Below are 25,742 nucleotides of genomic sequence, written 5' to 3' on the forward strand. Positions count from 1 at the left end.
AAAAGTTAGCACGTGCACCACCTTTTGGTGTAGTAGTACGACATCCCTCTCAAGTCTGGTACGACATCCCTCTCAAGTCCATGAGATTTTGGGATCGAGTCCCGCTGAAAGGGCTAAAGCAGTTTATCACCAAGATTTATCCCATGTAAAATAAAATAGATATTGGAGAATTGAAGCCTCTTTAATTATTGGTTTAACTTAGACAATTATCGTGCTCATGACATCTTAGTGATGTATCAATGCCTTGTAACGACTAAACGTAGATCGAATCGATTTCTCAAAAGAAAAAAGACACAAAAGTTAGCACCAGTTGAGAAACAACTTTACAACCTCATTTTGCGCATACTTCTCATTTTATTGAGTTTAAGGCATAAGAGCTTGTAAAAAGCCGAGCACCCTAATAGCCGAAGTCCAACCGCGTGTGGAAGCCGTAGAGAGAGTGTGCAAGTCTCAATTTAACTAGTGCCCCTTTATCCATGTGTGCCACATAAACATAAAAAAGTTATATGCCATGAGCACTTCCCTTTCCCTCTTATAAGACAATATTCCCTTCATAAAATAAGAGAAAAAGTACGTAGACAGCAGAATTTTATTTACCAGAAGTTTGAAATATATACACCACTACAGAGACCACTTCAGTCTCAGAACTCTGATATGTTCTTCGATTAATATTCAAAAGAAGAGAAAGGAAAAAAGACCATTTACTCTTGTTCTGTTTTCCTGTCAGTAACAACATCACCATTCTTTCTACCGATTCACCACTAAGCATTAAGCACTCAGTAGACATGGATATCTACACCAAGACCACCCAACTTATCAGCACCACTAGAACAACTGCTCTCTCTGCTCAAATTTTCAACCAACGCCTTCTCTCGTGCGAGGCACCGAAGTCGTAAACACGATAGTCTTGCAAGTGCTGCCTGACCAGCAAATTGAACCCTGTACACCAAGCTCAATTCTGCCCATATCTCATTTCCTACACTTCCATGTTCAGAGGAATTCACATCATATCCATCAAGATCTGACTCGGTTACCACTACAACTGAACTTTCATCAAAGATGGCAACTTCTGAAACAGTCGTGGAAGGGAAAAATGGAGTTCTTGAAATAAGAACACTCATGTTGCTGGGGATCTTAGTTCTCTTCATTTTGAGCAGGTAGAATTCTTGAACGGCCTGCGAGAGCAGAAAAGAATATAAAAAAGAACACCAACAACAACGGTTAGAATTGAACACTAATATTAAACCACATGCAAAATTTGTTTTCGGAAATAGTTATTTCCACCTTAAACCCTGAGACCTTTTCCATTTCATGAAAATACTTAAAGCGAATCAGCCCACTTCTACTGTTTAGGTCTAGAATGAGGTTAAGAGAAACAGGTTCTGGGAGTTAAAATATTTTAAGTCAAGACCCTTACAGGAGGTCCCCAGTGTTCATCGAAACCGTAGTACATTCGTATATATTACTCGATGCCATGATATGAGAGTTTTGGGGGGGCAGTTTTAGAAGGGGAATTAGCAGATGTATAAAATAAAAGTGATATAACTATCTATCCATAAGTTAAAAAAAAAAAAAACCACAACTGTCCAAGATAAAATCATTTCTATGATTAATCTGAATTCGCGTAAATAGTGTGGAATCTTATGCCTATTTTTCGGGTCTTAATAGTTGAAAACCACATTTACCCTTCTTTTTTTCTGAAACACACATTATCCTTCCTATTGATTTTCCATTTTATATAAATATCCACAACCATCGAAAATCTTTAAGAGGGGAAACATGGATAAAATACGTTGTTTAAGGTTAAACTAGAAAGTACCCGCCACTGAGAAGATGCTAGGCGAACCCTCGGCCTAATTGACTTCACATAATTATATGCAGCTTCAGGCGTCATTTGCCTGTGCTGAACCTGGATAAAACAGTGAATACAAATTCATCAGCTTTTCAGTTTGATGTATTCAGTAGGTAACAGTATCAATTTTGTCGAGCATAGAAGTAGACCAGATAACACAAGACAATGGTTGTACTTCGACCACGACCAGCTTTACAGTGGACATATGTAGTCCTTCCACTTGATGCATTCTCTTCACAATAGGAAAATGAGAAATCCAATTAGAGCTAAAAATCCACAAGAAATATATCAAAAAAAAAAACAGAACTTTTGTCACTTTCTTGTAATTGGCCAAAGTACCACATGTGGAATTATTTTATACTTGGGGAAATGAAATGGCACAATTCAAAGATGTAAGCTTAAAGATGTCTCCTGTTGTAAAATCGTGAAGCAAGAAGTAATTCTACTAAGTACTAACATCAGGTTTATCTGACGTAGTCAGTTTTCGAGGGAAGAGAGTTGGAGCTAGGTGTTGGAGCCTCCTAGTCTACCAGCCAAAAAAACGCTCGGACACCTGTTCTTAGTGAACGTCATAAAGAGAAAATATGATGGAAATAGGAAATGGATTAATTTCAGGTGAACAAGTTGAGGCAGTTATTACTCACTATAAATGAACTCCACAGCTTGGCATATGTTTGAATACGATGGAGCAAAAAGGTAATCTCTGGTGGCAAGCACCAAATGCTCGATATCATAAGCCTGTCAGTAAATAGATGACAACAAAACGATTAGTTGAAGGAATACATTAGTAGTGACGAGGACCCAAAAACATTAATTAAGAAACTAACTGAAAAATAAAAAAGTCAACAAGTATGACTCAAGAACCAAACTGAAATAAAGGAAGTAAAGCAACAGTCAAAGTACTCACATGATACAGAGACGTGGGAACCAAAGTTTCATATGGCTCATTCAATGTGATCACTCCATGAACACCGAGTTGTTTCAAGCAAGGCACATCAGTGGGAAACGGAACTGCACCTAACAATATAAACTGAAGAAGAATGTATTAGTATCTAACTTAAAAATGTCCAAAGAGAATTTTCTCTTGTTTAAAGAAAATGAGACAACAAAGTATAAGAACATCCAGTCTCATTGACCATGAAAGTTTCTTTATCCTGTTAGAGACAAACACAAGAAATAAAATTGAAGACCCGGTCCCAGGATAAATAGTGGTAAACAACCACCAATTCCTCTCCAGCCCAATACATGTTATATTAAATTATTAAGCGGATAGCAGATGGTTCTCCTTTTAGAATAGCACTCCTAGAGCAAACTCGAGACTCAAATGTGTGAGTGTGGTTAACTAGTATATGAAAGGGTATGTTTTTCACTTTTCAAAACACATCAGCTCAAAACAGACTTTCTATACATAAATATGAAGAATTTTCACAAAAGAAAAGATATTAAGTTTAGATCCGCAATTAAACCAATTGATACACATTCAGCCTGTTGTCAGCATTTTACTGGACAAAATAGGTGGTTAAAAATTCAGGTTTGAATTATGTTCTTCCTTCAAATGATTGACCAGCTCTTGATATTCATAAGAGTGATATGGTGGACAATTAAAAAATAAGAAAATAAGTACAACTCTGTTGATTCAAAAACGTTAACTATATACCACTCAAGATCAAAATTTTGTGGTCCAGAATTTAATACCAATATCTATGCATTATACCCCTCCGATAGACGAAAAGCTAGTTGGCCTTTCGATATATCTTTTCTATATCATTATATTATTTGGGTGTCACGCGAGCTCAAACATATTTGACCCCTAACATTTCGGTTTCATTAGTCATTAACATTACCAATTCAATAATTTTGGAAGAAAAAGATACATTACCAATTCAATGCTTTTATAGTTAACCTAATGCAAAAGTAGAGTTCATAAAAATGCAACACAAAAGATTGTTACCTCGGCAACCCGATCCCACCAACGGAATTCGGTCTGAATTTTGTTCCTGATAACATTATACAGAAGAGTTGGGTAGAAAAGAAAACGTGCCCCAACTAAGATAACAACCCTTTTCGCATTCGAAACGACAACCTCTTTGCTTTGAACATCTGCAACCAACTCATTTTCATCTCCAATTTCCAACTGACCCTCCTCCTTCAATTCCTCGAGATGCATGCTTCAGACTGAAAACTCACCAACTTTATAGAAACAAACTCAAACAAAATCACCCCAATAGAACAAATTTTATCCCTTCAACTGACCTAAATTCATTTACCCTAATTTCCTCCCTCTTTTCTCATACCCTATAGTACATCATAAACCGAATTTTACAAGTAAATTAAAATTCAAACCTTTAACTGCTTTGATCTTACAAAAATCCCAATCAATCAACGAAACCCCAATTTCTCCCAACTCTGCACAAACAAAACCCCAAAATACAAAAGTTATAACTGATTCTATAATCAATTTCAAAATCCAAAAAGCTAAAATGATCAAGAGTGAAAATAAAACACATAATCAGTAATAAATACCTCATAAATCAACAAAAGAACGATAATCGAACCACTCAGAAGAGATTGAATTGAAAAGGGTATCAATAGATCACCAAATTAAACCAGATCTACACCAATTGAACGAGAAATTCGATACGGAGATGAAAAAGAGGATTCCTCATCAAGAAGCGATTCCTAATGTGTAGTATACTCTCTATCAATCGTGGAATGAAAAGGGTTTTTCCCCTAAATAAGTTTCTCTCTCTTCAACGCTCTTGAAGACTCGCAAATCTCTCTTTCTAAAAAAATAAAGTATAATATACTTACTGTTGTGATAATCTTTGAAGATGAAAAAAAAAGAATAAAAACGTAAAAATGGAAGGGAAATTTTAAAAGGCCCCCCGTTTTTGTTAAAAGGCCTCCCCGCTAAAAGCGCCCCTCATTATAACTCATTTGGTTATAGGGCCCCCTCTACAAAAGAGCACCTCCTTCATCAATATTTGACCTAACGGCAAAGTTAACGCCGTTAGATCAAACTTAACCCAAGACCGGTGATGTTGACCACGCCACATCATCACCTTCTCCGGCAGGGTCGCCGGCCGGCCAAACTTCCGGCCGGCGACCTTCAAAATTTTTTTTTTTTATTCTCTCTCTCTCTCTAAAAAAAAAAAATTTTTTTTTTTTTTTTTTAAACTCTCTCTCTCTCTAGATCTGTAGAGAGAGAGAGAGTTTAAAAAAAAAAAAAAAAAATTTTGGTTTTTAGAGAGAGAGAGAGAATAAAAAAAAAAAAAAATTTTTGAAGGTCGCCGGCCGGAAGTTTGGCCGGCCGGCGACTCTGCCGGAGAAGATGATGATGTGGCGTGGTCAAATGATGTGGGTGAAATACACCTTTAAAGGAGGTTTTTTGCACCCATTCAAAGAGGGGGGCCCTTTAACCAAGCTAAGTCAAAGGTTTTTTACTAAGTCAACGAAATCATGGGGAGGCCTTTTAACAAAAACGGGGAGGCCTTTTAAAATCTCCCAAAATGGAAATGCGTGGGATTGGAAAACAAACAAACGTTACTGCAGTCAACGTCAATTACATATTTACCCCTGCCCCTTTTTTACTAAGCGCGGGCCTCTCTTTTTCTTGAAACAAGCAAGTACCAATCACTCATTCATATTAGAAGTATACAGGCAAAAAATAAAGTCCGCCCTTTTGAGGCATAAAGAATAGTGTTCGAGAATAATTCTCGAAAATCTATATTTTTCTATACATTATCGGAGGAATATTATTTTTTAACTCAAAAATTAACTTAATCAAACATTGTATCCTAATTTTCATCTTCTCTATCACCATCACCACCACAATTTCCTACTACCACCATTTTGACTAACATTGCGACATTGCCTCCTCTTCTCTCTCCTTTCTTATCCTCTCTCACTTATTGTTACCCTCAATGTCGGTCTCTCTCACTACTTCTCTCTATTGCTCTCCCTATCTCTCTCTATTGCTCTCTCTATCTATATCTCTCGATCTCTTACTGTTTATCTCTCAATCTTTCATTGTTTCTTGATCGATCTCTCATTGTTTTCTCTCTCTCTTACACACATAGACTGATCCGGCGAAGGGAAGTGTTCCCTCCGCCAGAACCAGATCTCGAGGAGGGTTTTTGGCGAAAAAGTTCGAGTATTTCGTGGCCACGAAATATTTCGTGGACACAAAACGTTTTGTGACAGTGACCATTTTGTGGACACAAAACGTTTTGTGACAGTGACCATTTCGTGGACATAAAACGTTTCGTGGCTGCAAAACATTTCGTGGCTGCAAAAAGTTTCGTGGCTACGAACTCTGTGATCTCCATAGAGAGATCTATACATACTGCAAGATAGAGAGAACGCGATAGAGGTTGCGAGAAAGAGAGATAAAGACTGCGAGAGAAAAACACTAATCTACATAGAGATATGTATACGACGAGAGAGATGAGAGTGATCTACAATGAAAGGGAGAGAAATATCTAGAGTGAGAACGACAGAGAGATAGTCAGTGAGAGTGAAAGAGATGGTGAGAGAGAGAGAGGACGAGAGAGAAGATGAAGATTAGGGGGCAATGTACGATGAAGTCAATTTTTGGATTAAAAGAAGAATATGCCCTCTAAATCAACTTTTATTGACTAATCCCTTATTCCCCGGAGAATCTTTTTATTCTCCAAAGTCGCGACTAAAATAAATTGACAGGATACAAAGTTTCTAGTTATATTGGGAACACCGTGGAAATGTGAATCCCAATATAACTAGTTAAGAATTTTTTATCGAAACTTCACAGTTTGGAAATTTGTATAAGGTCTACAACTTTCAAGTTCTAAAATTTTAAAACTCCACAACACTTTAGGAACTTTGACACTCTAATAACGTCAGTTATAATTTAAATGGATCAATTTCAAATTTAAGTTGTTCAAGCCATTAGTTGAGATTAAAAGAAAAAGAGTTAATTCCTATATGGCCCCCTACTTTGTGACCAGCTTCCTTTATGACCCCCTTTTTTTCGTAAATTCAAATATGGCTCCCTTTTCTTAACACCGTCAGTCAACTTTTACAGTTAATCTTTTTGTTTCCTTATTTACCCTTCTTATAACAATGATTTCAAAATTCAAAATTGACCCCCTTCTATATTTTGGGTCAATTTCCAACAAATTATAACTACTTTAGAAGAAAGAAGGGGCCAAAATAGAATACATGTGAAAAAAATTAAAAAAACACCTCATCTCTCCCTCTCTCTCCTCCATCTCATAACCTCTCTCCTCCACACCATGTATCTCGCCACCTCATCATCTTCTCCGATGAAGGTCGCCGGCCGGCCAAATTTTCCGGCGACCTACCAAATTTTTTTTTTTTTTATCTCTCTACTCTCTTTCTCTTTAATCTCTCTAACTACCCTCTCTCTCTCTAATTTATCTCTCTCTCATGTCTCTCTCTCTCTCCCATCTCACTATAATTTCTCTCTCTAATTAATCTCTCTCACTATAATTTCTCTTTCTCTCTCTCTCTCTCTCTCTCTCTCTAGTTTCTCTCTAATTCCGGCGAAGGGGAGGAGCCCCTTCGCCGGAATAACCAGACCTTGAAGGTCTGGTATCAAACCAGACCGAGATCTGGCTAATAACCAGATCGAGATCTGGAATTCTGAAGTGTGAAAATCTTGTATATGTTGATCTTTCAATGAATCAAATTAATGGGTCTATTCCAGATGGTTTTGGTACTGCATTTCCTAAGCTGAAAAGCTTGGACCTTTCTGAAAATGATATTCATGGCAGATCTTCAGACTTTGTTGGGCTCAAATCCATCACTTATCTTAACATATCGGGGAATTCGTTTCAGGGTTCTTTAATGGGTGTCTTCCAGGATCCATTGGAAGTCATTGATCTTAGCAGAAATCAATTTCAAGGTCACATATCTCAGGTACATTTTAATTCACCTTCATTGTTCAAGGTGAAACCAGACCTTCAAGGTCTGGTTTGATATTTCTCGACGTTTCCGAGAATCAAGTTAGTGGTGAATTTTTTCATTATTTGAACAATGAAGCTAAGAATCTCGAATACCTTAATCTAGCTCAGAACAGATTTACTGATCAGGAATTTCAGGAATTTCCCCATGTCCGGAAACTAGCTAATCTTGAATACCTCATCTGGTTGAAGCCAGATCTCGGTCTGGTTATTAACCAGACCTTCAAGGTCTAGTTATTTCGGCGAAGGGGCTCCTCCCCTTCACCGGAATTATAGTGAGATGAGAGAGAGAGAGAGAGAGAGAGAGAGAGAGAGTAGTTAGAGAGATTAAAGAGAAAGAGAGTAGAGAGAAAAAAAATAAAAATTTGAAGGTCGTCGGAAAATTTGGCCGGTCGGCGACCTTCATCGGAGAAGATGATGAGGTGGCGAGATACATGGTGTGGAGGAGAGAGGTTATGAGATGGAGGAGAAAGAGGGAGAGATGAGGTGTTTTTTAATTTTTTTTTTACATGTATTCTATTTTGGCCCCCTTCTTTCTTCTAAAGTAGTTATAATTTGTTAGAAATTGACCCAAAATATAGAAGGGGGTCAATTTTGAATTTTGAAATCATTGTTATAAGAAGGGTAAATAAGGAAACAAAAAGATTAACTGTAAAAGTTGACTGACGGTGTTAAGAAAAGGGGACCATATTTGAATTTACAAAAAAAAGGGGGCCATAAAGGAAGCTAACTCAAAGAAAAATTACATTTCTTTAAGACCCAAAACCAAGATATTTGTTCTTTTCTTTAAGTAGAGAAGGATGACCATTATGAGAGTGAGATACAAGAAGGATTTGTGTTGTTTCTACCCCTAAAAATTTGTTGTTCAAATCACCGTACAAATATTTCACAACTTCAAAATGGAAATTTGAAATTAGTAATGAGAAAATTTGTGAGTAAAATAGTGTTCAAAAGCTTTCCAAAGTTCTTGGACCTGATTTGCGGCCCAAAGTCCTAGATTCCTCATATAAAACGAATAAGATATCACCTAGAAGTTTTTTAAAAGAGTTCTGAACCAATAATGTTGAATTTTAACGTTCACAAAATCTGTATCAATACCGCTAAAATTCAAGGCTTTCATAAAAAGTTCTCAATCAATAACGCTAAGCTTCAAATTTGTAAGGACTTTGTAGTTTCAATAAAAGTTCAAGATGAAAAACACCCCCTAAATCAGTCGACTCAGTGGCCCATCAATAAAACATATAGTTAAGAGCTCAAAAGGATGTAGAAATCCATCACCCTTTGGGGTAGTGGGTGGACATTCAATCCCATAAGGTCTTGGGATCAGACTTTGATAGAAGCAGTTTAGCCGTGATTTATAGCATGTAATTAACGAGTCCAATGTCAAAGAAAGAAAGAAAGATGTAGACAACAAATTATAGGATCGAACGTAAATACAACAATATCTATATCCAATAGATTATCTTACATCTGATAAGAGACCTTGATATCTATTTTATTGGAAAATTCATATAAATAGATCTTTTGTTTATAAACTACGTATATACGTTAATATGGAGCATCAATAAATAGAATGTATTGTCTAGGACTTAAGGGTGTAGATGAAAAACTATATAATTATGGGATCTGATTCATTGAGCTCGAGCTCATACGGGGAGGTATGAGCTCGAGCTCTTCACTGGCGATTTTGAAGAGTCTCCTCCACACGTGGGATAATGGATCCTCCTATTTCTCCTCAAATTAAGGGTCATTTAATCCAATACATAATAAACTCTTAATACCTACTTAATTACAAATCTGCCATCTAATCAAAATAACCATAGAAATTTTTTGTGTACTCCCATCAAACAGACTACATCCTTAGAGCAAGTCCAATCCCAGCCTGTCTTAGGCCGAAAAAATCACTTTTTCACCTAAAATTATTGGCCTCAGCTCAGCCTCTAAAATTCAGCTCCAGCCCCAGCCTCTCTTGAGGCCGAAAATTTGAATTTGAAATTTGAATTTCCCTCTTTTCTACCATATTAAATATTATTAACTATCCAACCACCATATTAAATATCTCATATTTCTCTATAAATACATCTCCCTTTCTCTACAAACTCATCAAACTTCATCTTCTTCTTTCTCTACAAACTTCATCTTCTTCTTTCTCATCAAACTTCATCTTCTTCTTTCTCTACCATGGATCCTATGAATATTATGAATCTCATTAATCCTTTGAATCCCATGAATTCCAATTTTACTTTATTAATGTTGATGTTTGAAGAAGATGAATGGGCTCGACAAAGAGATGACGATGATCGTAGAATGTTAGAAGAAATGGAAAATAACACTACACGAAAACGTTATCGTCATGTTGGTTCTGTTATTGGTCGCCAAACTATAGATCGTAATAGACAACTCGGTCATGAAAACATCATGAGAGACTATTTCAATGAAACTCGAACTTATGATGACACATTGTTTCGCAAACGCTACAGGATGAATCGTGGTTTATTTTTGCGTATTCTCAATGCTGTTGGGGGGTACAACCCCAGATTTACTGAAAGAGTTGATGCATTTGGGCAAAAGGGATGCTCACCTCATCAAAAAAATAACAGCTGTAATGAGGATGCTTGCATATGGATGTGCGGCCGACTCACAAGACGAATATTGTCGGATTGGTAAGTCTACTGTCATTGAATCTTTAAGAGAATTTCTAATCGGAGTCATCCATGTGTTCGGCCCTAGATACTTGAGAGATCCGAATGAGTTAGATATATCTAGACTCCTAGCACTTGGTGAATCGCAAGGATTTCCTGGAATGCTAGGGAGTATTGATTGTATGCATTGGGAATGGAGTAAATGTCCCGCCTCATGGCACGAATCCTACACTGGCCATGTCAAAGCCCCAACTATCATCCTAGAAGCAGTTGCATCGTCAGACCTCCATATATGGCATGCATTTTTTGGATGCCCGGATCCTACAATGACATCAATGTTCTTGAACGTTCACCGGTTTTTGATCAACTGTTAAGCAATGAGAGTCCCCCAATTAATTATGTAGTTAATGACACACAATATAATATGGGTTATTATCTTGCTGATGGGATATACCCTCCATGGGGTACTTTAGTTAAAACTATTGCTAATCCACATGGTCCAAAAGAAGCATATTATGCCAAAAGACAAGAGTCGGTTCGAAAAGACGTTGAACGAGCTTTTGGTGTACTGCAAGCTCGTTGGGGAATTATTCGGGGACCGTCACGTTGGTGGGACGTAAAGACCATGAGTGACATTATGAAGGCATGTATCATAATGCATAACATGATTGTTGAAGACGAAGGTCCAAATGCTACAACCAATATTGAGGGATGTGAAATGGGTCCGATAGAGCGTGGAGAAGACTTATCGGACAAAGTGCTTCCACGTGTAGGTCGAATTAGAAGCCAAGATACTCATTCTCGATTGAAGGCAGATCTTATCGAACACTTATGGAATACGAGATCAAACGATGACAATGAATAACTTTTGGTCGTTGGATTATTAGTAATGTGTTTTCTATCGTCGGATTATTAGTAATGTGTTTTCTATCGTCGGATTATTAGTTTTGTGTTTTGGATCGTCGGATTATTAATGCAAAAGTCGGTTTGTATTAATATAATTTCATTATTAAAAGTTGTTTTTATTTTTGTTATTTTTTAGCTTTTTTTAAATGTTATTTTAATTATTTAATGTTTTTAGTTTATTTATTTTTTAAAAAAAAAAAAAGGTAGACTTAGCCGTTGGATAAACCAACGGCCAGATCTGTCCCCAATGTGACCGTTGGGGTCCCCAACGGTCACATGGGGACCCCCTTCAGTCGCCCCTAATGTTAGGGGCGACTGAAGGAAGAGCCCCAACCTCCGCTCCAAGCGGCTGGGCTTGGAGCGGGTGGCTGAGGCCATAATTTCAAAATTATGGCCTCAGCCGGCTGGGGCTGGACTTGCTCTTACAACAAATAAAGAGTGACCTCATCCCAAAATAATCTAAGCCTAATTTATTTGCCCGACCAATAATTAAAAAATATTCATTATGGAGATATTTAGTTATGATTTTATTTATATTTATTTCTTCTAAGATATTTCAAAATATAATTTTATATTACAAAAAAAAATAAGTTACTATCACCTCACGAGCTTAGTGTCCAAAAGTTTAATTATATATTTTCTTTCTCTTTTTGGTTGAGACAGATAGAGAGCAAGAGAAAGAGAGAGAGAAATCGTGAGAAACAGCAAAAGAGAGATAGTGAGAGGGAGTGTTCGAAATGGTTGGTGGTCGGAAATGATGACGGTAGTGGTCGGAAGTTCTTCAGGGGGAGAGAGTTGATGAAGAGTCGAGGGTGATTTTTATTCAAGTAAGTCTTTGGGCTAACAGATAAATATGTCCCTATGTCAATATTGAATTACTAAATTTTAAAGTTCAGAGATTTTCCTTTACATCTCAAAGTCGCTGCTTGTATTAAAAGCCCCTTAATTTACTTTTATGTTGGATTAAAAAATTATTTTCAACCAAAATGAGAAGAAAAAATAATATTTGAAATATTGAGAATTTTGGACATTAAACTAGGTCTATAAAAGTAAAAATTCTTGTATATAGGATTGTTTGAAAATAAATAAATTTCTCTGAGAGCATAATTAAATATCTCTATAATTAATACTTTTAATTATTAATGGGATAAATAAAGTGGGCGGATATTATTTGGGACGTGGTCACTTTTTCTTGTTGTTGTAAGGACGTAGTCACTTGACGGGAGAATACAAAAAATTTCTGTAGTTACTTTGGTTGGATGACATATTTGTAATTTACTAGGTTTTAAAGGATTATTTCTGTGTCAGAATAAATGACCCTTAATTTAAGGAGAAAATGGAGGATCTGTTAACTCACGTTTGGAAGAGACTCTTCCAAATCAACAATTAGGAGCTCGAGCTCACACCTCTACGGTATGAGCTCGAGCTCAATGAATCATACCTCTATAATTATTGCATAACTCTATCAATATTTTGTTTAAGACCCTTTCCCAATGTAAAGCACACAAATTATCATTTTTATACATCATTCCAAGTTAAATAATTTCTTTTAATTTCAGATGAATCTAAATGACTATTCTCGTTGTGTACTTTTTTCTCCGAGTATATATAAATAAAATTCGTACAAATCAAACTAATATTTGAGTAGTAGTATGTTTTGATACACCATTGTGAGTGAAAAACAATCATAAATCCTTATAACGATTAGGTGAAATTTTTTCTTGTAGAACACGAACAAATTACCTTATATTATTTACCATGTCAAACATGTTCTACCTTTGCGTTTAACCTTATAGCATCATTTTAGGAGTGTGTAACTGCCTCGATCAATCGTTTGACACTCAAGTAAAATAAACTAATATAGGTTACTTTCTCTCTATCTTCTTCCTCTCTCCTCGTCGCATGAATAAAAAAAAAGGGGGACCTAGAGACAGGGATAGCTGGAAGATAGTTGAAATACATTTAAAAAAAGTGACTCGTTGGTGATGATGTCGGAAAGCAACTTCCTGAAAATCGTCATTGTTATCTTCGATTTAATTGTTCCTCCTTGTCGTTGATGACTTGATAAGGGGTACTCGCAAAGACACTTTGACGGTCAAGTCAGTTCACTGTTGTTTATATAGGTTTGTATAGAGGTGTTAAATCACCATCTTAATAAAGACTGCGTGATAAGGTCTTTAACGGAATCTTTCTGATCATGGTCGTTGTTGGTTTATGGTATCTCCCTAGTGTTGTTAGCGGAACTCAAATATCATATGTTTAACACTAGGTTATCTAGAACGAGAAGAAGAATACGTTATTCGCTTTCCCTCGAACTAAATTCCGACCAGTATTCGAAAGATAAGAGCTTCAAATGTAGCTCCTCTACTTGAGACACTGAGTTGGTTGACTTGATCTTCCTTCTTTAAGTCAGCTAGAACCTTCTTGAAGCTTGAGATGAAGAACTCCTTCTTCTTGACTAGGTAGATAAACCAGGAGACTTTTCTCTAAAATCGTTCTCTCCACTAGATGGTTGGAAGAGTGATTTTCTCTTGAGAAAATTCCACACCTTTTTTGTTCTCTACTTGGTCCTTATATAGAAACCTAAATTAGGAGTTGTACTCAAACTAGGATTCAATATGGACCACAGAAAAGTCATTACTCTGAAATCCCCATTTCAGAGTAATTAGGGTTTCTTTAAGGTGGCCGGCCAGAGTAACCCATTAATGGGCTTGGCCTGGCCCGCCCACTCACCCTAGCCGCCCACTCACATGCCCGGCCCATTGCTCTTGGCCGGCCATCACATGACCGACCCTTTGTAGCCTTTCCGGGTCTCCCTTTCGGGCCTGGATCTATCTATATTTTAATGCCTTTCCGACTTGATCTAATCCATCTATTGCCAAAGCTCCCGCTAGTCAATTCTCTCTGTTTCAAATCACCACTCTTCGGTGTAACCCGTTGTAAGATCCGGTCTATGTTAGTTGCGGATTACCGAAGTGATTCGTCGATCGAAAGCGACTTCTAGCTAAGCATTACGATCCCTAATTCGACCGGACTAGATGATCTTTTGTATAAGGTCATCATTATGCTATGAGCCAAATCGTACGCATTGTCATCTTGGTCGAAGGACACTTCTTAGGAAGGACATTCCTCCGGACCGCAAGGACATATCCTTCAGTCGTATGATTGTATCTTCTCGATTTAGTGCTATTTGGCTTTCTGTGTAATCGAGATTTCACTCAGGCAGATCAGAGGTCAAGGTGTAGAGCTAGTTTCTACAAATCACTCGTTCTAGGGACCAAGTTGAAGAGCTAACTCCAATTCACCCTTCTGTTGGCCTTTAAATCATGATAGAGTTCAAGGCGTCTAAGAAAACTCATGCCGACCTCATGTTACCTTTTGATTAATGGACAATAAAAGTTCTTAAATCGATAAAGATATTGTCGTCTAATATTTTACCAAGGATCCAAAATAAGTCCCACACATCCCTAAGAAATTGCTAAAACGATAAAAAGATGACGATTTCAGTGTGGTGCAAACTTATGTTTGAAAAATACTATGTTTTAATCCACCATTGAGTGAAAAACAATTTAAATATTAGAAAAAAAACTATAACAAGGTTGTTTTTGAAATTTTAAGAAAATATAACATTTAATGAATAGTCAATTAATAGAAAATCAAAATGGGGGTCATCCGGGTATCTGGCCTAAACTAGGAGGCTAGGCAAAAAACTACTCATAAACTAGGGGCCAAACCCTAAACAAATTATAGGCCATGTTAGGAGGCTGAGTATGTAATGTGAATCAGATTATATTAATTTGATGTTTGGTTTTACTAGGAACAAGAACCCGATTTCTAATAGATTTCTAGCTTGTCGTTTGTTCGTACACGAATAGAAATGTAATATTTTGTAAAAGTTTTGTTATATCCTTTCTCAAACTACATAAATTACACGTCTACTTTGTTATATATTTTAATCAGTATTATCTATTCAAATTTGTATATATGAAATAGTAACATGATACACTAAAATTGAAACGAACAAGAAGCAAAGCTCTCTTTCTCTCTTCACTCAATAAGCTTCACTCCATCAAAATACCCCCTACGCAGAGAGCTATAAAAATTAACTCCATTTTGACATACTTAATCTCAGCTAAAAAATATCTTCTTTTTAAACGGTATGAAAGCGATTGGGATGAACTGAGAGAGTGAGATAGAAAGAGAGAAAAAAACTAGAGAAAACAAAAGGTTTTTTGAGAGAGAGAGAGATAAAACTGCTACGGTGGTGGTTGAAACTCTAAGTTTTAAATAAAAAAATTGTTTCGATATTACATAAAACACAATTTTAACATTAGTCATACCATATGGATTCTGAATCACAAGAATCACATTCCCTTCCCGCGCGTCAAAAATATGACACATATAAAATTAGTTATGGTGTTTGTTATCCATTTTAGATACAAAATCTACTCATATATTCACTAAGGACAGATGGTATTGTTTCTTTTTCTTGTTTTAGATGGAAAATGACTTCTTATCTGAAAAGGAAAGTAAACAAACAAACACCACTTATTGTTGGATATTCATCATCACTGACTCAGAAAATGGTTTAAATTAGCATTTCAAATATTCAAAACCAAAATCAGACTTAATTTTTATTAAAATTCTTGTGTTTCACAACTTTTTTGCCCCTTGGTAATTTGATACGCTTTTTTTAGTATTGTCCCCACCGAAAGTGATAAATACTGCAAACCGAGGCAAGCTTTTTGTGCCTCTCTTCTTGATTAAACCACCTTACAAAATTCAATTCTTACCAACCTTTTTCCCTTCCCAAGACTACCCATTCGGGTCGGCCCCAATTTATACCTCAATTCCAAACCCGTTTCATTAGCCCGGTGGAAGATATTTATAAGAGAAATTATGTCAAAGTGACAATACATATTTCATAGACATGTCAATTATTGTTTAGGTTTTCTGCAAATGCGAGCAGACACAGCACAGGGAGTTGAAGGCTAAAAAGATAGATAACTTGCCAAAAAACATGGGTCTTGAGAGTTTTGACAGATTTTCCCCATAATTATATCAAAATCGCTATTCGGCCCCAAAATAGAACTTTCCATAGGCCTGATGTAGCCGGCAGTACTCATTGGTCCAAGCATGTGGAGAGAAAAAACACCCGGACCAATCGGAGTCCACATTAGCTTTCCTGTGGTTGGCCCCATTTTCATGTCAAATACCATTTCTAATCATATACCAAAGTTATTCATAAAACAAGTAAACAAAATCATCTCAATGAAATGGTCAAATGGAAGCAAGAATATTCATAAATTTCTTAGTATGACAATGGTTTCTCAACTGAATAAGCAATTAGGACTTGCTGAAAAGATGTTTCTTCCAATTACAAGATGAGAATCCATGAGAATCTGAAACCAAACTTACAAGTAAAATGAAGAAACAACACTTCCTAGTCTAGTTTTATGGGTGACAAAGACTGTAAATCAATAAGATTTAATTACCACAATGTAGCTCCAAGAACAAAATTTAGATACCCAAGTTATGATTCAAGAGAGAGAGATAGAGAGAATCCAAACATCGAAGTTCGAATCCATGTTGTATGAGTTCCAGAGGAAGATGTAACTTTGAATTTAGTTACCTTGATGAATTTCTACTATGTTTTGCATGTGATGATCTCTTAGCAGTTTCAATCTTCTGAAGTCTGATTTGCTCCCTGAATTTTGCTATAAACTCGTCCGCTTTTTTATCAACCTCATTTGAATCAGATTTTGCATCGCTCATAGCGTCGTTCTTCGCTTTTTCACTATCTAAAGTTCCCCGAATTTCATCAACCTCACTATCGGAGTACTCTTCAGTTTCTAGAATCACCTTCTCAGCCAACTTCTTCTTATGTTTCTTCTGATATTTGGAGAAATTCGGCAAAGGTTGGGCAGTTTCATGGCTTGGTTTTTCGTTGTTGTGTGACAATGAACTAAAACTTCCTTCTTTTTTTCTAGTTTTCTCCATCAAAACTTCTTCAACTCCTTTCGATTTTTTCCCTGTTTTTTCATCTAAATTATCTCCATTCTTCATATTTACTTCAACTAATTCACTTTTTCGAACTGTTCTAACAGACTTTCCTTTCGATGAACGTTCAATGCGGGTCTTTGATTTATGAGTTGCTTCTGAATTTGAAAAATGCAACTCCGAGTCCTCTCTACTTCTTCTCGTCAAGTCCTTCTGATCTTTGAAACTCCTTTTGTGGATGCCCTTCTCCTGATCAAATCCTTCCGAGTTTGATGTTATCGATCTAGATTTGGCTTCTGAATTTGAAACTCTCAGCCCCGAATCCTCTCCACTGCTCCTGTTAAATTCCTTCTGATCTCTCAGTTGTCTTTCACTTTCCTTGTTTACTGAAAACCCATTCCTAGTAGGACTAGTAGTTGGCGAGAGTGCACGAGTTGGAGGAGAAGACGACTTGGAAATCTTCTTTTTCTTCTTCTTTTTCTCCTTCCCATTTGCATCTTCATGTCGGAATTCTGGTGAACATGAGAGTTTTTTAAGGTTAGGAAATGTTGAAGCGTGTTCAGACGAAACAGTCTGACTGACATTTTCGAATTGAAATTCTGGTGAAACTGAGGGGATTTTAAGTGGAGGAAATGTAGAATTGGTTGGAAATGATATCGCTTCATTCACATTTTCGTATTGGAATTCTCCTGAAACTGAAGGGTTTTTCAGTGGAGGAAATGTGGAATTGGGTTGAAAGGATAACGTTTCGTTCACATTTTCGTATCGAAATTCCGAAGAAACTGAAGGGGTTTCTAATGAAGGCGGAAATGTAGAATTAGGTCGAAACGGGGTCGTGTCATTTACACTTTTGAACTGAAATTCTTGTGAAACTGAGGTTGTTTTAAGTGGAAATGTAGAAATGGGTTGAGATGACAAATAATTCGACATTGGAAATGAATCAGAATCAAATTGATTGAAGTCAGATTCTTCAACTGAAGGAACAAAAGATTTCACTTGTTCATTCATCATAATCATCTTTCCTGATCTGGACCGCCAAGGCACAGGTGAAGGAAGAACAAAATTACCCTTAAATTTCTCATCCAAATGAACAAAACCCAAATCCCCATTTTCTCCATTAACATTTCTATCAACATTACTACAAGAAACAGAACTACTAAAGAAACCAGAAGATCCAAATAATTCCTCTTCTCTACTAGATTCAACAATATCTGGATCTGAAATTTGAGATCTTAAACTTCTAACAGGCAAAACTAAGGGTTTAACACTAACATTGTGTAAACTGAAATTTCTCTCTTCAGAGTTTTGACCTGCAACTAAAACATTTGATTCACCTCTATAATATTCAGAACTCCATGTTTGAACAAGATTATTACCATCAGACCCAGAAAGGGTTTCAATCTGATTATCATCATCAAAAACTGAAGAAACTTGAAGAATTCTAGACATATAAGTTTGGGTATTATCATTTTTGAAATGAATTTCTTTCTCTGTTTCAACATTTCTATGACTAAATAGACCATAAGAAACAACAATACCAACAAAAAGAAGATGAACAAGTTCCCAACTTCTATCATTTATAGTTTGGTTAACAAATTCAGGAGCAGTAGATGGAAAAAGTGGAAGGATTATTAAAATAATGGAAACAAAAACAGCTTTATAGATGAAACCTAAGCAAGACCTACGTGGGTTTGCTTGGTTTTGTGTTATTAATGGAGGGGGAGATGATGGTACCTCTGAAATTAACCGTTTGGAGGAATTAGAGTCTCTATCTGTTGCCATTGAAGGAAAACGTGACCTTTTTTTTGGTTTCTTGAGTTTGGGTTTTTGTTGCAGAGAGAAGAAGATGAAAATCTAGTAGAAGAAAGAGACAGAGAGAGCAAAAGTAGAGAGAGAGAGAGAAAGAGAGCAGAGATCTCAAGTTTGCTCCATTTCTTGCTTTTTACAGTTCGTTGTAAAATGACACAAATGACCTTATTTCCCTTCTTGTCTTTGTTACCTTAAACAAACATTTGTTCTCTCTCGATTTGGATATGGATTTGGATTTGGATTTGGATTTGGATTTGGGAGAAGGGCTGATTCACAATTTCCGGAGGGAAGTAAATTTTTTAAAGATGTGTTTGTTAGACGTGAAAATCAAGATGAATAGGTAGGGTGACAAAAAACGTCCTTTTCTCAGACCTTGCGACTTCACAAAGTTTTTTTTTTTTATAATGATAAGCGGGAGAAGCCCGAATCGACTACAAAAAATTAAGAAGTCAAAAAATAACAAAAAATCAGCAAAAGCAGCAACACAAATTACATCATTTCATTACCCCTACCCTCATTTTCACTGTCCCTCTAGACTTCACAAAGTTTCGAGAGAGACTACCATTGATCTGGATATAAAAATGTGTGGTAGATACGCATGACATGATTAGGCTAAGAATTTGGCTCGATAGTCCAGTAGCATTGAGGACTAATTTCAAAAAGTCTCAATTTACTCTATCCTAGGTCTTAGCCATGTCCATCTTAAGTGAGAAACCCTCTTTACTAGCATCCGACAGATTCATAGACTGAATCAGTCCTGTGTTATATGATAATATATAAAATCCGCATGTTGGAGGCGAAAACATTTTGCGTTGATTATGCAATTTTCGTGATAAGGTCGAAGTTTGTTAGCAATAATTTTCCTGCTGAATTTATAAATCGAGTTGCAGATTCATACTCCAAAAATTAAAAGAAATTTTAAATGGATCCAAGTATTTGAGTTCTATTGCTTTAGGACGAGAGATTTTTGTTCTTCCATAAGATTCCTTTAAAGAGATCTTGAAATTGAAGTATAATGGAGAGAACTTGATAGTATGTCTAATGATACCACCTTAAACACAACAACAAAGCAATCTCTGAGAATGCAGTTCCACATAGACTAATCAGGTAATAGAGAGACGAAGGTTTAATCATTGAGGTAGTGCCTTGTAGTCTTGTCCATATTGAATTCAATTTTAACACACTAAATGCACTCCATTTAGTAACTTCTTCACGTGTGCCGGGGATAAATGATCTTAATGAGACGGCAAGTCGATTTGGATTTGGTAAAAGAGTTGATTCACAATTTCGAGAGGGAAATTACTTTTTTTAAGGTGTGTACGAGGAAATCGAGTATGAAAATCGATTTTTTATTAAGGGTCCGTTTGATAAGTGAGAAATCATGAGTAAGAAAACTGATTTCTCAAGAAATTCAATTTTCTGCTGTTTGTTTGGACCCTTGAGTAAGAAAGTTGATTTCACATGAGAAAAAAAAGTGTGTAAACGGTCTAAAATATTTTCCCACCTTTTAGGTGGGAAAGTTGATTTCTTACACAGGGTCACTGTTGCGCTCTCTCTCCTCACCCATCTCCCGTTCATTGTCTCTCCCTTCTTCTCTTGCCCTTCCCCCTCCTCCCCCTCACGTCTTTCTTCCTTCTCTCTAGCAATTTTTCGGTAAAAAATTACACCAGACCTTCAAGAGGGATTCAGAAGAAGCCAAGGACTCAGTGATTCCAGCAATTTCAAGAGTTTTAGGAAGATCTTTCATGGCAGGAAGAAAACTAAAATTAGGGTTTTATCATTTGGTGCCTTAATTTCACTGTTGAACTAATCACTAATGTTTCTCTCACTGCTGAACTGAGATTGAGATTGAGATTGAGATTGAGATTGAGATTGAAGATGACAACACAGATTGAAGATCAAACCCCAATTTCAGAAAACCCTAAATCCCCAATTTGGCATCAAACCCTAACTCCTGAAATAAAACCACAAATTGATCTATCCAAACACTAATTTAATGACAAAGATAGAAGACGAAGATGGTGAAGATTCTGAAAGAGATTTTATGGAAGGAGAAATTTGTTATGTCTTGAGCCATCAATTACTTCCACGATTAACATGAAACCCCTTTCCATATTTGGAAGAAATCAAAATTGGCAGCTAACCCTTTATATATTTGCTTCAATTATCTATGTAACCATGATATTTGGAAACCAAATATCACTTTATCATCATCATCCTACAGAATCTGGTTGGGGATGAGGGTTTTTGGGAACTTTTCTAGGGTTCTCTAGGTGGCCTTTCTATCTCTATCCATCGAATGAAGTTGTGAAGATGGAGACTTAATTTGGAAGTGCTAAAGGCACATGTGTGTCTATGTGGGCGCCCAGTTTACATGTAAAGAAGGTGCCAAAAAATATAAGGATGGGGTGTTTTTAGAAATTTAACTCAAATTTTCCAATGCCCCACCACAAAGATGAATTCTGTGTAAGAAAAACCATGTTTTCTTTCCCATCAGAAAAAAAAATGATTTTCTTACTTATGATTTCTCACGTATCAAACGGACCCTTAGTTGATTAGACCAAAAAATGTAAAAACTTCTATTTTTTGTGAGAAAACCCCAAAAAGAGTTTGAGTAGTCTATCAAACCACCGTGCCACCATCTCAACCGTTAGATGATCAGCTGAGAATATAATCATGTACAGGTCAAGATGATCGATCATCTACCATCCATGAAAATGAAAAAAGAATTGGGGTAATCTGTCAGACAACCGTGTGACCATCTCAGCCGTCAGATGACGAGCTGAGAACGATCATCTACAGTCAAGATGATCAAACCGATCATCTAACCGTTAATCACGCTCTGATCACACGGTCTTGATTCATCGACCAGACTTAAGTTCCTGTCTCTTTAGAAATCAAGGATACAGATGTACGATCCTATAGAACAGATCCTGTTCAAGTAAGGTCGTGCTATAACCTTCCAATCTAAGCTTCTATATTGAGGCAAATACACTTTAAACTCAGCAATGTGGGACTAAAGTTTCTATCCAACTATCAAATTATCAATCTCAAATACTCAGATTCAGCTAGAGAGAGAAATATAGACACAGAGAGAGAGAGAGAGAGATTCATGGCAGGAGTGGAAGGGTTGACAGAAGCAGAAGTTGAAGGCATTATCATTCGAATCGAACAAAAGTCTCGCAAGATTGAAAGCTTACTCAAACAGTAATTGATTCTCCTTCTTCACTTCTTAAACCCTAATCTGTTTTCGTTTGAACATCGTAATCCCTAGTTATCAATTTTAGTTTGATTTTTGTTGTAGACTTTATTTGATTCTTTTGGTTCTGAATACCATGATTTGTTTTTGAATTAGGTCAAAACCAGTTGAAGCCCTTAAAACAGCTTTAGAAGGTTCACCACCAAAGACTAAAGATGAAAGATGCAAGGTTCCTCTTTCTCTCTCTCTCATTTTCTCTATCTCTCCATTTCTCTTGAAATTGATGATTAATAGAGATTTGTATTTGGAAATTTGGGTGTTTCGTAGTCGGCGAATTGGATAGTAGTTCATAGAGCAATGATGGCTATAAGAGATATTGATGGGATGTTTACTTCTTTGGATCCTGAGTACTATGATATCCTTATGAAGTAAGTCACTTCTTCTTACCTCAATTTTCATGTAGATTCGTCGCTTGGTAGACTCGGGCTGTCATGGTACATTTGGATCTTAAATAGTTAAGTTTAGGTCTATGCATATTTATGTCCTAGGTTTTATTGGTGAACAATTGACCTGCATCTCAACATTTGATATGTAGATAAGTCTGTGACTTGATTGCCTGAGCTAGAGTTCGTACGAATTGTTAAGTAAGCAATTTACTACTTGATAGGAACTCTAAGATATTAAGTCCCATATGATCGGTTCGAATCATCTGAAATGCTGAAAGTATTCTACAATTGACATCCTCGACATAGTATTGTGTGATAGCCTCACTCTTTCTGGCTTAGCTTTGAATTGGCACCTCTCATCTTGAAAGTTTAATTTGAAGTGCTCTTGCTTAGTTAAGAGATGCATGCGCATTAAAGCCAGGTTTTCAGCAATTAAGGTGTCTACTATTGCATTTGATTGCTGCCCTCTATAAGCTTTCGAAATTTTTGCTTCTCACTCTGAAAGTTTGCTCCAGAGAGCCTTCGTTTGTCTAGTGCATTACCACCTTGTTTCCTGACTTTGTTTAGTGACTCCTTTCTAGTGCAGTCCAACTTTGTCATAGTATATCTCAAATCAAGGTGTGACTTGTGAATTGTGATATGGGAAATTTATCAATCTAATAAGGGATTAAGCGCTAGTGGTTTAGTTTGATGATTTAATTGTCAGAAACGATTGTAACTCGTAAGGTCTTAATAACTCCACGTATTTGGATTGTTGTATATGAATCTCAACCTATGAGGAGGAATGGGTTTTCCTGCCAGGAAGTTGTAAAAGTTATAAATTGTTTTCTTCAGCCTTGGTCGTCGCGTTGACATGTCGAAGAGAACATTATTATCAAACTTGACCACGTCAGAAGTTGGTTGATATGGTGGTGAGCTGTGAAACTTAAGCTTTACATTTATTTTATTGATAGAAGGGGATTGGGAAATTAGCGTATGAAAGGACATCGTTTATCCTATTTTAGATTTATATCTATTGTAGTATTGTTTTAAAAAAGGGAAAACCGTAAACGGAAAGAGTTTCAAAATGAATGTGCTCTAGTACTAGTTTCACATTATCAGGGTTCTAGAAATTTTGCTCCTAAAGGCCTTTTGTGTTCATCGTACGTGAAGACACCTAGTAAGTAGTGACCATAAGGGGTTTAGGCTTCTAGCCCTCTAGGAAGCACTACGAGAGGCATTAGGTTTCAGAGTCTCACACACTAGGACAACTAGTAGCAGGCATTCCACGAATTATCCATTGTTCATTGGTCTCTACGTTGTCTTCTATTTAACCATTTGGAGTTTGTTAGTGGCTTTTTATAACATCATCAGTTAACTATTCTTACTTATTAGGGTACCACCCTCAAGTTTACAAGTCGATATCAACTTATATAGGTTTTGAGGTATCTTTGTAATCTAATTTGCAGTAGTGCTTTCTAAGTCAAGTATGAAATCTTTCTGCATAAGTTAGTGGAATGTCCTTATATGTGCTCAAGTAACTAGGGTGTTTGGTGTGCGTGAAAGGTCAAAAAGCCAAATTGGGCTCGTAGAGTCCAAAATTAGTGGGCAGTGATATGTGGCGCCGTACTATTGTTTGTATATATATATATAGTGTAACATTTAATGAGAAATGCCTAATATGCAATGAACAAATATTTATGGTCTGCGTTGTACTGAAGAAGATAATCACCCTAAAAGTCATACTATGAATCATTTCATCTAGACCCATAGTATGGAGTAGGTGAAAGCCAAAATTCAATGAAATTTCTGTATTATGATGAAACTAGAGGTATCTCTTTTTTAATTATTGACTGTAACTAGGGATGTTTAAAATTCGGAAGTCTCGCTATAGATTCTGCTTGCAAGACCTAATTAGAAGGTGTATGTAAATAAACAAAAGCTTAGTTTGTAAAAGATGAAGATCAATTATTGATGTATTACTAGTATAAGGAATGTAAAAGGATGTATGATTACATTTTATATGAATAAACGTATGTTTATGATTGGCAGATATCTGTATCGAGGGTTGTCAACTGGAGACCGTCCCACATGTGATCAGTGCCTTCGGATTCATGAAAAGCTGACAGAAAGAGCTGGTTTGGGTTGCATATTGCGATCACTTGCTGATACCGTTAACACAGTATGACTCTGTATTCTCTCTCTAGAATTTTGAAGATGATGTAGATAAATAACCTATTGTTGTGAAAATATCTTCCTGCGTGTACGTTTGGGGCTAAATATTGCTTTGATGGAAAGATTTCTTTTCCAAATCCATTTGTTCAAACAAGCTTGCCAAGTAAAAGACCAGAATGAATCTGCCTACACCTCATTTCAGTAACATTATGGTATCCTAAACTATAGAGTTTCTGTTTTATATACAAATCAATCGTGCTTCATTGGGTTTTAGCTTTGGAGCGAAGTCATCAGCTATAACTTTTGTCTACCTGATTACAAACTGAATTTTATTAGGTTGTGCGTAGTGTCTACCACAGCTTTATGAATTTCAGTTATGCTGAAGATATTCTGTAATCTAGAAATAATCATCTAATCTTTGTCATAATAGAAGTAGAAACCAAACCTCAAGGTCTTTCTCACTATCTCACACGCATGAGTGCATTTTCATTTTTTCTTATTGCCACAAAGTGATCTATTTCAATTCTCTTTTTTTAAAATATGTTTTCACGCCTCAGAGGCAGTTTGCTCTCACAAGGCGAGGCAGCACCTTGAGGCATTCAATGCTTAAAAGACGTAGACCAACCAAGGAAAATGGTATCAATTATGTAAAAACATAACATTGTTTTTCTACTTTACATATGAAGTTCAAAGTGCTGAATACGCAAAAATACAAAAAACAAAATTTGTGTTCCCCAACAACTCAAAAGTAACATCTGACTTCAGATGCAG

At 36.4% G+C, this 25,742-nt stretch overlaps 3 protein-coding genes and 1 non-coding gene across 4 annotated transcripts; 1 reads left to right on the forward strand and 3 right to left on the reverse strand.

The window, feature by feature from the left end:
- Positions 1 to 571: 571 nt before the first annotated feature.
- Positions 572 to 4,672, reverse strand: LOC147536894 (Phosphotyrosine protein phosphatases superfamily protein). The gene is made up of 8 exons (XM_086640904.1): positions 4,376 to 4,672; positions 4,196 to 4,258; positions 3,804 to 4,042; positions 2,760 to 2,882; positions 2,497 to 2,590; positions 2,002 to 2,084; positions 1,820 to 1,909; positions 572 to 1,175 (listed from the first exon to the last, which is right to left on the reverse strand). The coding sequence occupies exons 3-8, from the start codon at positions 4,017 to 4,019 to the stop codon at positions 777 to 779; spliced, it is 1,005 nt and encodes a 334-aa protein (XP_086497030.1). The 5' UTR covers positions 4,020 to 4,042; positions 4,196 to 4,258; positions 4,376 to 4,672; the 3' UTR covers positions 572 to 776.
- Positions 4,673 to 16,645: 11,973 nt separating this feature from the next.
- Positions 16,646 to 19,380, reverse strand: LOC147536895 (uncharacterized). The gene has a single exon (XM_086640876.1). The coding sequence runs from the start codon at positions 19,143 to 19,145 to the stop codon at positions 16,992 to 16,994; it is 2,154 nt and encodes a 717-aa protein (XP_086497002.1). The 5' UTR covers positions 19,146 to 19,380; the 3' UTR covers positions 16,646 to 16,991.
- A 2,528-nt stretch (positions 19,381 to 21,908) lies between these two features.
- On the reverse strand, positions 21,909 to 22,123 carry LOC147536896 (small nucleolar RNA U3). Its single transcript, XR_015226798.1, has one exon. It is a non-coding gene; the product is annotated as a small nucleolar RNA U3 (small nucleolar RNA).
- LOC147536897 (ARP2/3 complex 16 kDa subunit (p16-Arc)) lies at positions 22,078 to 25,108 on the forward strand. The gene is made up of 4 exons (XM_086640877.1): positions 22,078 to 22,379; positions 22,528 to 22,600; positions 22,699 to 22,799; positions 24,849 to 25,108. Exons 1-4 carry the CDS (start codon positions 22,285 to 22,287, stop codon positions 24,982 to 24,984), a joined length of 405 nt encoding a protein of 134 aa, XP_086497003.1. The 5' UTR covers positions 22,078 to 22,284; the 3' UTR covers positions 24,985 to 25,108.
- Positions 25,109 to 25,742: the final 634 nt, after the last annotated feature.

This window comes from Eschscholzia californica, unplaced genomic scaffold (assembly GCF_041429995.1).
Source record: "Eschscholzia californica isolate CP2 unplaced genomic scaffold, dmEscCali1.0.p SCAF_5, whole genome shotgun sequence".
Lineage (NCBI taxonomy): Eukaryota > Viridiplantae > Streptophyta > Magnoliopsida > Ranunculales > Papaveraceae > Eschscholzia > Eschscholzia californica.

Coding starts and splice junctions, on each gene's coding strand:
- LOC147536894 (XM_086640904.1), bottom strand. CDS start 4,019: ATGCATCTCGAGGAATTGAAGGAGGAGGGTCAGTTGGAAATTGGAGAT. Junction 2,591..2,759: donor TTCCCACGTCTCTGTATCAT/GTGAGTACTTTG, acceptor ATTTACTGACAG/GCTTATGATATCGAGCATTT. Junction 1,176..1,819: donor TAGCATCTTCTCAGTGGCGG/GTACTTTCTAGT, acceptor CTGCTCTCGCAG/GCCGTTCAAGAATTCTACCT.
- LOC147536897 (XM_086640877.1), top strand. CDS start 22,285: ATGGCAGGAGTGGAAGGGTTGACAGAAGCAGAAGTTGAAGGCATTATC. Junction 22,380..22,527: donor ATTGAAAGCTTACTCAAACA/GTAATTGATTCT, acceptor TTTTTGAATTAG/GTCAAAACCAGTTGAAGCCC. Junction 22,601..22,698: donor CTAAAGATGAAAGATGCAAG/GTTCCTCTTTCT, acceptor GGTGTTTCGTAG/TCGGCGAATTGGATAGTAGT.
- LOC147536895 (XM_086640876.1), bottom strand. CDS start 19,145: ATGGCAACAGATAGAGACTCTAATTCCTCCAAACGGTTAATTTCAGAG.